This window comes from Anabrus simplex, chromosome 3, assembly GCF_040414725.1.
Source record: "Anabrus simplex isolate iqAnaSimp1 chromosome 3, ASM4041472v1, whole genome shotgun sequence".
In the NCBI taxonomy this organism is placed as follows: domain Eukaryota; kingdom Metazoa; phylum Arthropoda; class Insecta; order Orthoptera; family Tettigoniidae; genus Anabrus; species Anabrus simplex.
In genome coordinates, this window is record NC_090267.1 from 356933838 (window position 1) to 356947164 (window position 13327).

At 36.2% G+C, this 13327-nt stretch overlaps 1 protein-coding gene across 1 annotated transcript in view; it reads left to right on the forward strand.

Moving 5' to 3' along the window:
• Positions 1–13327, forward strand: part of Tmem131 (Transmembrane protein 131) — a 504583-nt gene that overhangs the window by 343970 nt on the left and 147286 nt on the right. Inside the window, exons 13-15 of the mRNA XM_067143255.2 lie at positions 3163–3387; positions 5518–5709; positions 12498–12741. Coding sequence (XP_066999356.2) covers positions 3163–3387; positions 5518–5709; positions 12498–12741 — 661 coding nt within the window. The remainder of the gene's footprint in view (positions 1–3162; positions 3388–5517; positions 5710–12497; positions 12742–13327) is intronic.

A 13327-nucleotide genomic window follows, 5' to 3' on the forward strand; every position in this document is an offset into this window, starting at 1 on the left:
AATGGTTTTCCGTGGTTTCCCATTTTCACACCAGGCAAATGCTGGGGCTGTACCTTAATTAAGGCCACGGCCACTTCCTTCCCACTCCTAGCCCTTTCCTGTCCCATCGTCGCCATAAGACCTATCTGTGTCGGTGCGACGTAAAGCAACTAGCAAAAAAAAAAAAATTACTGATATCCGATTTATCACCTTTTTTATAAAGGGGATGAATAAGAGCTGTGACCCATTTTTTAGGATATCTGAGTGGTCTTCCAAATCTGTTGGATAGTTTGGAGGAGGGGTTGTAGCCTATTGTCACCCAGTAATTTCCATTATTCTGTGGTCACGGAGTCTTCGCCCGGAGCTTTGTTATTCTTGAGAAAGGTTATGATCTCTCGAAGTTCAGAAATGTCTGGTGGGGAGGAATCAGGTTTGGTTGGAACTGGATTCAGGTGAGGGATAAAAGTCGATTGTGGTGGATCACAGTTGAGAAGGAACTCAAAGTATTTTGCTAAGATCTGTCAGTTTTGTCCATCATTGTAGGTGACCTGGTTAGTGGTTGGGTCATGGAAACATAGGTTTGGGTGGTTGTATTTGGCTAGGTTCCATTTGAATGTGTGGTAGATATTTCTCAAATTCTTCTTCTGAAAATTTGATTCGATGTTGGCCGGTTCGTTCTTGTAGAAAGTTCTTTTGGCATTCCTAATGATTCGGATGGTACTCTTGCGGGTTTCGTAGAACTTCTGATACGTCCGTTGTGTTTATCATTATTTTTATTATTTGCAAATAAGCCCTGATGATTACGCAAAGTATTTAAGACGTGCATTTGCCTTCTTTTATGCCTATATTTCATTCATTCTTTTAATGTTGGCTTCTTTTCTGTCTTCAGACAAGGTTGTTCCAGTTGTCTTCTTTGGTCTTTCCTCTTGGTCAGCTTATCTTTTGTGAATTTTGGACTGAAGATTGTGCAGTTTTGGAAATTTGCTGGTGTCATTCATGCCTGTTTCAGATTGGTTTTGATTTTGTGAATCCATTTCATTGTGTCTGTATTGGCTTTACTCCTATTTTCATAGAATTCAACTATTTGTTTTGTACATCTGGCTGTATCCATTCTTTTAACCTGCGTTTTCTAACGTTATTGATTATTTGTGTATTGTTTGATTTTATGTTTTCCACTGAGTCGGTATTGTCTGTCTGTGAGTTTTAGGCCTAGAATTTTTCTTATGATTTTGTGTTGCTTTTTCTCAATTATTTTCATTGTCTGCTTTCCTGTTCAAAATTAGCCTTCTGGTTTAATGACTGTGTTGTAATGTCTTAGTTTTGTGTGCTTGGAGATATATTTTTGTTGTAAATTGGGGAACTCCGTGTAATGTGGACCAGCGTGTAATTTGGACAAATGATATTTTTGGTATTTGCAAGTTTGGTCACCCCCTGTCTGAGGCAAGGTCACCAAGACACCCAAGGGTAGCTTTCTTCCTGGAAGTTGTTTTGCTAATGGACTTTCGGTTCAAGGGGGAAGAGGAAAACGATCTTAATAGTCACATTCCTTGTAAGCTTATACGATGACAAGTAACTGTGCTGTGAAGTAGTTATTTCAGCCAAGTGGATGTTTAGCTTTTACAAGCAGTGATGAAATATCTAGTTAAGGTTCATTCATAAATTTTAAATGTTTTGCATATCATCATGTTGTGTAATATGGAGTGCCTGAGAGTGGGTAATTTGGACCGTTGAAACAATTGTAATACAGTAATTATGTTTCTTCATAGTTTTACTGGTGATTTTAAAATAATTGTTTTACAGTTTGAGGCTGGCCCCATGGTGTAGGGGTAGCATGTCTGCCTCTGAATCGGAAGCTCCGGGCTTGATTCCCGGCCAGGTCAGGGACTTTTACCTGGATGTGAGGGCTGGTTTGAGGTCCACTCAGCCTATGTGATGTGCTATCTGACGGCATTGTATATGACAAGTACTATGATGACGATTGGATTCAGTGCAAAAGTTACAAAAAGTGGATTCATGAAAATTATGCCAAAAATTCAGGATGAATTGTTTTATCATTGTCCTACATGCCAAAAGTAATGTCATCATTTTTATTGCTTAGTATTTCATAATAAATTCATTAAATAACTTGTGCTTATATTTGCCGGTCTAAATTACACGATCACCTTGTCCAAGTTACCTGATAACAAATTTTAGAGTAAATACTATTTTTAAACAAGTCCTAAAGATAATATTAACATTTATTTTCACCAAATCTTTTGATACGTTGTATTAATTATCATGCATAAAATTTGAGAAATATTTCATTAAGGCCAGTAGAGTTATGGACGTTTAAAAATATGCAGTTCAAATTACACAGACTTCCCCTATTTTCGATTAGTCGATATGCAGTTTTCGTCTTTTGGCATCTAATTTCGTTAGCTTTTGTTTCAAGTCCATTTTCCTGAATTGTTTCCCCAAGATATATACAGTTGTAAACTCATTTAATTTTGCCATATTTTGCCTATGAGTTTTGGGGCTTGTTTGTTGCAGGTTGGGTATTCTGTCTTTTCAGAAGATATCTGGAGGCTGACTTTTTCCACAGTTTCTTTAAGGAGTTCAGTCTGATTTTGGGCTGTTGAAACGTCTCAAATTATGATTGCTAGGTCATCTGCAAATGCTAGGCAATCTGTTGCTAATTTTCATCAGGCTAAAGTGATTGGTTGGTCAATTTTGAGGATTAATTTCTGTTTGTGCCATTCTTGTATCATTTTTTGAAGGACACAGTTGAAGAGTAAAAGAGAGCCATCTCACTGTTATGGGCCACTCATATTGTGTACCAGAAATATTTATCCTCCTCGTCCATGTGAACTGCCAAAGTCATCAATCAGTGATCAACCTTAGGATTGAATCTGACCTTAAACCCTTACTAACCATCCTTTTTCTTCTCACTAATGATGATTGTTATTATACCAAGAATATTTTACCATTGCGCTGTTTATTGTCTATGTTAAACATTAATAATTATTTAACTATTGACTACATTCTTATCTGATAGATTGCTGTTCTCAAGCTCTCTTGTTAACTTGAATAAATGAGTAAATAGTTATTCCCTTTATTTTGCTTAATTTTTTCCTGTTATGAAATTAATATTTATAAAGTGGGGCCTACTCATTACTTTGTACTCTTGTATCTTTGCTTTTACAGATGATTATATCAAGTTTCAATGAAACTGAATTAAATTTTGGCACTGTTGGTAGTGCCAGCAGAAAAGAGGCTTATTTTGCTCTTATAAACAGTAATCCTGTGCCAGTTCAGCTTCAGAGTTGGGGAACCAATTTGACTGGTGCTGTGGTGGAACTTATGGGAGTTGCAGTGGGAAATATTTCAAGCATTAAGGGCAGACACAAGTTCAACAATATGAACATCAGTGTAAGTAAAACATGCCATAAAGATTGGTGTATGGAAATACAGTAGTTTCTTATCCTCTTGACGTAAGAGTTAAACACATCTCGTAATTTTGACTTAATATTTTTCTACTGTTCAATATAATAAGTACTCAGCAATAGGTAATGAAACCTAATTGAGCTTTCACTGAAGTAACACTAGACCCAAAGATCATTTGCAGTTTGCAATATGGTATAAAGAAAAGCAGAAAGCAGGCCAGTAAAATGAAGTTCCTGAGAAGCAGGATTAAGCTGCGTTTACACTAGCAAAATTCCCTTGCGAAAGTCGCTCAGGTGAAACTTACTTGCTTCGAGTGAAATTTTGCACTACCCAAAACAGAGCGCAATTCAGAGCGAAAAATAGCAGGGTTGGGGAAAGCCGCCTTCGACAAGCCTGAATGCTTCTGTTCTTGTTTTGCAGCCAACATGGAAACTTGTTTTGTCCCTCCAGCCGCTGCAGCCACGTCTTCCGTCATATCAATGTCATTTTTGATCAAGAAAGGGAAGAAGAAAAATTGGTGCCCTCGACGATGGTGAAGCAAACAATTATTCCTTGGAAGAAGCCAATATGGAAACAGCCTTATGAGAGAAATGGTACAGGAACCCATTGATGATACAATTAAGAACTTCGTCTGCATGAGTACCCAAGATTTTGAACAACTCGTTTCACTGATCAGTCAGAAAGTTGAAAAACAAGACACAACATTCAGAGAAGCAGTAACAGAAAGGTTGGCTGTCACACTGCGTTTCTTAACAACTGGTGATTCATACACAAGTTTGCAGTATTTATTTAAAATATCAAAGTGCACAATATCAAAAATCATCCCAGAAGTTTGTGATGCGTTGATTGAAACACTTCAGGATTATGTGAAGGTAAGGATAATAATTAATCGCATATAAAACAGTAAATCAACTCAGTATTATATATGTATTTAAAAAATGTCAAATCAACAAATAGGAATGCTAATAATTAAAAATCACACAATATTAATTCAATTTAGAAATACATTTCGTATCCAAACTGCACCCATTTAAAAAATAGCATTTGATATATTTGTTCATTGTTGTGGATCAATAAAAAAATGGGTGAAAATGTAAAATAAAGATAAAATAATGGAAGAAAAAATAAATCACAAACCAAGTAAAATTAGTCACAAGCACAATAGCCCATCTAAATATGATGAATCCAAATGTTCAGGGCTTGTGCCTTCTGAATGTGGTGTTGTCTGCCCACTAGTGGAGGTTCTTCACAATGAACCAAGAATGCTTCAAAATAGGTACCGGTAGGTCAAAAAAGTAATGAAATGACACAATTTTGCATTATAAACCAATAGTAATAGCTTACTTGATCCAGTGACTCTGCTCTTATTTTCTTTCGATCTTTTACTTCGATATGATCCCAGTAGTGCTTTCGTCTTCGCTTTCACTGTAGAGATAGGAAAGTTTAGTTGAGAACTAATTTCCTTCCTCGCATCTTCTCTTTTATTGCGATTGAAATAGTTTTTGTTTTTCGGATTCCACATAAAATCTCTATTTTTGTAGAGCTCGATGAGCTGCAAGCACTTTTCTTGATTCATCCCTCGTGCAACTATGGGGACCACGTTTACACCGAGAGAAATTCGATGAGCGAAACCCTTTGATGCGCGGACAAAAACCGACTGAACTGCGGCTCGCAGTGAAGGCCCTCACTCCGCAGTTATTCAGGGGTGAGGGAGCGTCTATACTAGGCGCAATTCCCTCACAAAATAATTTCGCGAGGAAATTGCGCTTAATGTAAACGCAGCTTAAGAGTGAAAAGATTGCACAAGGAAAAGAAGAGAGTAAGAGAAGTAGTGAAGGAGAAACCCATGCTGGCTACAGGATAGAAGGTTGCAGTGGTGTGGTCACATGTGGAGAATAAATTAAAAAATACTGCTACAGAGGATGTTCGGTATGATAAACAATTAGATAGTTATTTCTATTTCTGTGTCATGGCATTAGTTTGTGCACAGTCCATTGTTTTAAAATTATAGTACCAAGATGTCATGATTATATGAAATTCTGTGTGGTATAACTGTTTACATAAGTTACAAACTTCTCCTGATAACTGTTTGCTTTGTGCGCTTGTGTGTTGTAGTCTGTGGTGGAGCCTGGGCAGTATGCAGTGTTCCGGGTGCTGGTGATAGCTCCTGAGACAGAAGGTGCAACATTAGCTGAGATCTTTGTTCAGACTCAGTTTGAGAATGTTGTACTACCTGCAAGAATGAGAGTTGCTCATGGCAGGCTAGAAATGCTGCCTCAGTCTCTTGTTCTGGATGATTGTTTCCCAGTAGGTATAGTTAAATATTTTCCAATTTTTATTAATTGCTTGGTGTTGCTATATTGTGGGACCTGAAATTTTCTGTATTCACAATTTCTTACTGTGGTTACATTTGATTTCAGAAACATTTCCAAGTACTGGATTCTTGCAGACATGAAAAACAACTCTTGAAAGATTTTCCACACTGTCGATTAATAAAAATTGTTCTTAATACTAGACATATATATACAAATTTATTCAGAGAGTAAACACTTCCCCCATAAGGAGGTTGCCCATGAGGACAAATTATACTAAATACAGTAAAGACTATATAAATGATGTCTCGATATCGGTAGTGAACCTTTCAAGGCTTTGAGAACCACAGTCTTTGTCAACCATTCTGGTAGTTTTAATCTTGAGCAGAATTCTTCAAAGAACTTAGGAATTGCCCCTCTTCCACTAATCATGAGGCCTTTCACCTTGATGTTATGCAGTCCGTAATCATATTGGTAGAAGGGGATAATTGGCTCATAAAAGCTCTTGTTTTCCTTGTGAGATTCAAACCAACTCGTTGTTTGGTTATCATATCAATTCTACGAATACTGCCGTTCTCTGACAACCCATGGATCTCTTCATGTATTGTGTAACCAGCGTCCCATAATGACTGAGCAATGGAGCTTCGTAACGTGTAGTATCTAGTAAGTCGCAGAGTTTCACCATAGGAGCAGTATACCAGGACATGAGAAAGGGTTTCTATCTCATTGTGGTAATGTCAATAATGGTTATTGTCCTAGAACCTGCCTGGCACGGTGCGAATGGGTGCAACATTAGTAGTCTTCTTTAGAGCATCACGCCAATCACTGGAAGATAGACCATCATGGTTTGTTTTTGCTGAATGGTTTTCTTCCCTTTTAAGGAAGCTGACACTATTTTTGGAATTCCTAATCTCTCAGTAATTGTCTAATTTTCTTAGAATCCAAAAGACCATTTTTGGAGTTTAATAAGCAGACACAAGGTGAAATGTGCAGGTTTTGTAGGCAATTGTTACTCTCCTCAGAGAGGTGCGTACTTCCCAGAATATAACAGATTTCACATTTATTTATTGGTTAACAAGGGCACTAATCTGTTGCAGGACAGCTTCCTACTGTGATCAGAGAAGTCCTAGACCTTTGTACTTCTGGTGTGTGTATATCATATTGTCAGGTATGTCGACAAAGCTGGAGGATTTCTTTCAGCGTGCATTTGTTTCATTTTGTCGCTGTCTTTGAGAAATTTTAGAGGAATACAGTTTAGCGCAACTGTCTGAAATTACAATTCAAATGAAGAAAGAGTTTCACCTATTCAATATACATTTAATATAGTAACTATAGGTTAAAACACCATGGTACTAGTTTCGAATTTTCTTGGAAGTCACCTTCAGCTATCTTATATATTAAAAGAATTTATGAAAACTAAAGTCAGTCAGTCCGGCCATTCTATCCAGTCGATTTCCATCATTTTTTTAAAACTGAAAGGTATTCATGCTCTTGGATTTGTCATCAGGTACTATAAATCACTTAACTTCCGCCTTCCTCAAATTATTTGATTTTGTATCTTTGAAGCAATCATATCTTTGGTTCTAATTGATGTACGGAGTTTGTTTTGGCCTAAGAATACTCAATGGATCAAGCTCTTTCATTTCAACTCTTATTCCAATTAGTTGATTCTGAGGAAAGTTATGAGTGAACATTCAATTTGACATCTCATTTCTTCAACATTTTTTTCTCATTGAAGCAATCATATCTTTCTTTCTAATTGAGGTACGCTTCGCTTTGGTCTAAAAACACTCAGTGGATCAAGTACTTTCTTTTGAGGTAATAACTACTGAGAAATGTTATGAGTACATTTGTCTCCATGGCGAAGATCTTTGAAGGACTTTTTAACAGTTCGGCACGTAGTGTTGTTCCAAGGAACGTTTAATTCAATTTATTTGTGTGATGTATTTTCAAGTGTTTTGTTGACATAATATTACATTCTATTACCACAGCAGATCATGTGCTTTATTTCATTAACTCGAAACTTTGCAAATACATCCATGACGATAGTAAAGAACAACACCATACTTTGTACATTGCGGGCGGAGCCAGCGGGAAACTGCTAGTGAATCTTAAAAATTGACATAACAATGACACAATGACATACAATGAAGAGGAATAAAATCTGGTGATGGTTTTAAAATTCAAGCAAAAATACATATTCCTGGCTTACAGTTTTTGTTATGATTATGAAAGTCTATTTAGGGCCGGTATTATAATGAGGGTTTAAACTGAAGATTGAGTTAAACTGTAACTTGAGTTTAAACCGATGTTGAGTCTAATAACGGCTGGCCTAACTTAAACTGAGGTGAAGAAGGAAATATACGATCTTGGTAGCAGTGACTTACGTGAAAAGATGACTGTCGATAATGTTTTGCAGTGACTTGGAAGACAAAATGACTATTGATAATGTTTTGTTTACTTCTTGTAGGTAAAATGGTGGATAAAAGCAATAAACGTTGTCCTAATTTTACTTGTAAGGAAATAGAATCGATTGTGCAGTTACTACAGAAATATTTTTCTAGTCCGTGAAACAGTGGCCTTATGAATTCCTCCGAAGTCTCCCATTTTAATAAACATACTACGGGAGGCATAAAACCACAATGCTATTAGTAGCTGACTGTGAGGGGTTCTACAACATGATTTCTGAAATATAAGGAAGTTACTTTATTTTCTAAAATTTACACATTTGACATTCAAACAGTTCAAAAAGTCATTTTTATATTCTTACCTTTTCCTTACATGTTTTATTCTAGCACTAATTTGCTGAAATATGGTTATGACAGTCTGTTTTGTAAGCCTAAACCTATTTAGAAACTATTTTTCATTCCATATAATTATGAAGGTGACGTCCCGTTGTTCGGAAAACTCATAGTGCCTGTGGTCTTCAATAATTTGAACAACTTCTTCGTCATCACTTAGTATTTATTCAAACCGATGTTGAGTCTTATAATGACCGGCCTAAGTTAAACTGAGCTGAAGAAGGAAATATACGATCTTGGTACCAGTGACTTGCGAGAAAAAATGACTGTCGATAATGTTTTTCTGTGACTTGCAAGAAAAGATGACTATCGATAATATTTTGTTTACTTCTTGTAGGTAAAATGGCGCATAAAAGCAATAGACCTTGTCCGAATTTTACTTGTAAGGGAATAGAATTGCTTGTGCAATTAGTACAGAAATATTTATATAGTCCGTGAAACAGTGGCCTTATGAATTCCTCCGAAATCTCCCATCTTAATAAACATACTACGGGAGGCATAAAACCACAATGCTATTAGTAGCTAACTGAGGGGTTCTACAGCATGATTTCTGAAATAGAAGGAACTTACTTTATTTTCTAAAATTTACACTTTTGACATTCAAACAGTTCAAAACATTTTTTTCATTCTTACCTTTTCGTTGCATGTTTTATTCTAGCACCAATTTGCTGAAATAGGGTTATGAAAGTCTGTTTTGTAAGCATAAACCTATTTTAAATTATTTTTCATTCCATACATGAAAGTGACGACCCCTTGCTCAGAAAACTCACAGTGCCTGTGGTCATTCAATAATTTGAACCACTTCTTCGTCATCGCTTAGTATTTCTTGAAACACCTCAAAAGTATCTTCGAGATCCATTCCTTCAGCCATGTTGTAAGGTTATGTATTCTTATGTATTCAGTTTAAACGGTAGATGAGTGGCATTAAAATTAATCTCTAGTTAAACTTAAGATTAAGTTTTATAATACGCGACTAACAGATAAACCGAAGTTCAAACTGAACCCACAGTTTAAACCTCTATTATAATACCGGCCCTTAGTGATTTTATTTATTGGACCCTCCAATTCTATAAAAAATTTAAAATATTGAATAGGTGGTTAAGTAATAAATTAATTAGCATCCTACAAGCTTTCCCTTTGTCGGCTTTCGTTATAATTAAGTCATTGTTTTTGACTTTTTTCTTTAGTTTATGGACGTTAGCTATGTGTTCAGTGTTGGGTTTGATGGTTTATTGTTGATTAAGGATAGAAGATAGTTTGTGTTTGACTTCATATTGGACTTCTCCTTGTATGTTTATGGGTAACTTATTAATGGCTAATTGATTCAGCTGTTATGGAAATTAAATTATCATGGTTAGAAGGATTTCCCCAATTATGTTTTGGTCCCTTTTTCAGCACTTCGAGGTCATCAGCATTGAGATTGATTTTACTTACGTTCACAACGGTTGATGAAAATGATTTGGTTTTATGCTGTTTGACATATCATGTTTGGTATGAGTTGTTTTTGAAAGAACATTCCATTTTTTGTCAGGTGTATTTTGTTTCTTTGACAAAATATTATCAAGTTTGTTAGTGACATGTAATTGAAAGGATGTCCATTCAAGGGGGCAAGGAAGGGTAGGAACTTCTAAATGAGTTTCGTATAGTTTGTAGTTCAAAAGGGATTTCTTTTTGTGGAGGAATTTGATTTAGTCTTTTATCCAAATCTTATCGGTGTTAATTTGAGTTGCACGAGTTTTTCATGTATTCCTATGATTTTTCTTAGTAAATTTTAGAAATTTGGGAGTTAACTTTTGATCAAGCATTTTTTTCAAAAAACTTCAGTCTTTCCCTAATTTAGCAACTTTTATTTTTATGTTGCAATAAAGGTTAGCTTTCTTGCCTGCCTGGATGGCACTTCCATTACAAGATTAGAATGACTCCAACTAAAGATTGATATGTATGTATTGAATAGGAGGTTACAGTAAATACTTTCCTTTGTAAAGTGAAAACCATCAATACGGAATGATTTTAATATCTTGTCTAGGAGTTTCTCGATAACCCTATGTAGAACTGAACAGATGGAAATGGGCTTCCAATTTGATGCATATCCTGACTTGTAAATCAAGACAGATCTTGCCTTTTGAAAACATGGAGGGATATGGGACGTTATCAGCATCCTCGTTGCTATTATAGCAGTATCATACACAGAATCATCTTTCACAAGCCTCATTAACACATTATCTGGTCGTGGCAATGTATCAATGTACCTTTCACTGCAAAAATGACCTGCTCCTCAGAGATGTTGAGTTGATAGGTGTCATCTAAAGTGATTCGTTCTGATGCGGACAATGAACTTGGATATTCATTTTGTATGCAATTGCTGCTGGTTGAATAGAGAGAATAGAAATGGTTTTCAACATCACAGATAGGAATTTTGCATTGTTTTCCATTATTTCCTAGTACTTCGCAGACTGCTTTTCTTCTGTGATTATAGTAATTGAAATTGTGTTAGCTGATAGGCATACTTTTTTTTGTCTTTTTTACCTGTCTCTTGTCGATTGTCTTTTGGGGATTTGATGATTTTGCATAATTTCTCTGGATGTGTAAGTTGTTCTTATTTTTCCTCAAGGCATAAAACTCTCTGCACTTTTATTTCAGGTTATTTTTGTCAGGAAGTCAGCTTCCGGACGAAACACTCTTTACAACTGTCTGTTTTCAGACCAACTTTGCTTTATGGGAGCGAAAGCTGGATGGACTCTGGATATCTTATTAAGTTAGAATTAACGTACATGAAAGTAGCGAGAATAATTGCTGGTACAAACAGGTGGGAATAATGGAGAGGAGATAAAGGCTAAGTTAGGAATGAACTCGATGGATGAGGCTGTATGCATAAACCGTCTTTGGTGGTAGGGTCGTATTAGGCGAATGGAGGAGAATAGGTTACCTAGGAGAATAATGGACTCCGTTATGGAGGGTAAGAGAAGTAGAGGGAGACCAAAATGACAGTGGTTAGACTCGGTTTCTAACAATTTAAAGATAAGAGGTATAGAACTAAATGAGGCCACAGCACTAGTTGCAAATAGAGGATTGTGGCGACCTTTAGTAAATTCACAGAGGCTTGCAGACTGAACACTGAAAGGCATAACAGTCTATAATGATAATGTATGTATGTACCTATGTATCTTTTTGAAGGAAATAAGTGAATTTTCTGGTTCTGATTTTTATCATAATAACTTGAAAGTTACAAATTATATACGGAATGAGCTAAAATAATTATTTGATTATTTGGTTGCACAACTCTTGTCTGGAAATTTTTGAGACAGATGGTGTAATTGTGTAATGAGAATGAACTAGAGACACTTTTTCATCAGGTGGTATAGTGACGCTTGAAGTAACGCTTGAAGTGACGCTTTGCTGTGATTCAGTGCAATTCCACCGGGTGGTAGGATGGTGGTTAGTTACTCAGGTGTCTGCGATGCAGCAGTTTTGTTATCTGGATGGTGATCGGGCATGAATGCGAAAATCTTGCAGCATATGAGTGTATAATTCTGTGTGAAGACAAGCTATAGAAACCTGGAACGTTATTCAGCGGGCTTATTGTGAACAATCATGATAGTGAGCACAAATATTTAGTGGCATACGAGTTTTGTGAATGGCAGAGAAAATGCTGGATAAGGCTCCAGCTTTCCATGGCTGTCTTTCCTAATTTTACACAGAATTTCGTGCTCACATGCTGCTCAGTTTTCACATCCATGCTCTCCTGCATTACTAAGCACTGTCCTGCCATCTGGCAGAATTGTGCGGAATCAAAACCAAGGGTCAGTTCAAGGTTCATATGCACTTTTATTAAAAACAGATTGGGACTGCTTTTTGAACTTTGTGTTTGTTATTGCTGGACACCTGCTGTCTGTCATATTTTCTCTGTTGCACTGTTGATTGTTGTACTGTATCAGAAATCACAAAGTTAGCTGTGATAAAATTTGTTGGTGTGTTTGTGCAGGGCAAGCTCTGCGTGCAGCAACTGCTTGTGCGGTCCTTGTTCAGTCGTCCTATGACCGTGACAAGCATTACAAGTGTTCCACCTGATCCTCGGGTTAGTTACAGCTATGTTGCAAAAGGAAGCCAGTATTCAGGTGCTCCTCTTATAGTTCCTCTGCAGACTAGCTCTGTTGGTCTTCTCAAATTTGATCCTGGACTGGGGTGTGGTACCCAGTGCTATCTTGGTATTCTTCCAAACTCTACAGGTGAGCATGTTTATAATTATTTTTATATGTATATTTATCTACTTAACCAGGCAAGAGAAAGAATTGTAGATTAATATGCTTTATTTTATTCACTTCTTGTGTTAGTAGAAAGAGAAGAATGAATGAGTTATTTAGCATTATTGTAGTTAATATACTGAAAAACATTTAATAATATTCAGGAGGGTGAAAAGTTATAAAAATAGAACTGATAGAGGTATGGGTGCGTGAAGTAAAACAAGTTGACTATGCTATTCCAAGGAAGAAACACCAGAATGCTGGTGTGTGTGAGAACGAACAAGAACTGAAACCTGAAGAACTTCTGGACTATTTAATTAGAATAGACAAACACATTAAGTTTTCAATTTAATCTGAAGAAAATAAAACTCTAAATTACCTCTGTGTAGCATTATATAGAAGTGATAACAATTTTGAACACCAGATGTACAGAAAACCAACTCAAACCACACAATAATGGAAAAAGACTATAGCTATCCAGGATAACATAAAGACCACTTCTTACAGCCTAATTAATAGGAGCTTAACACTCCATTAACCAAAGGAAGTTTCATAAAAAAAAGTATAAAAT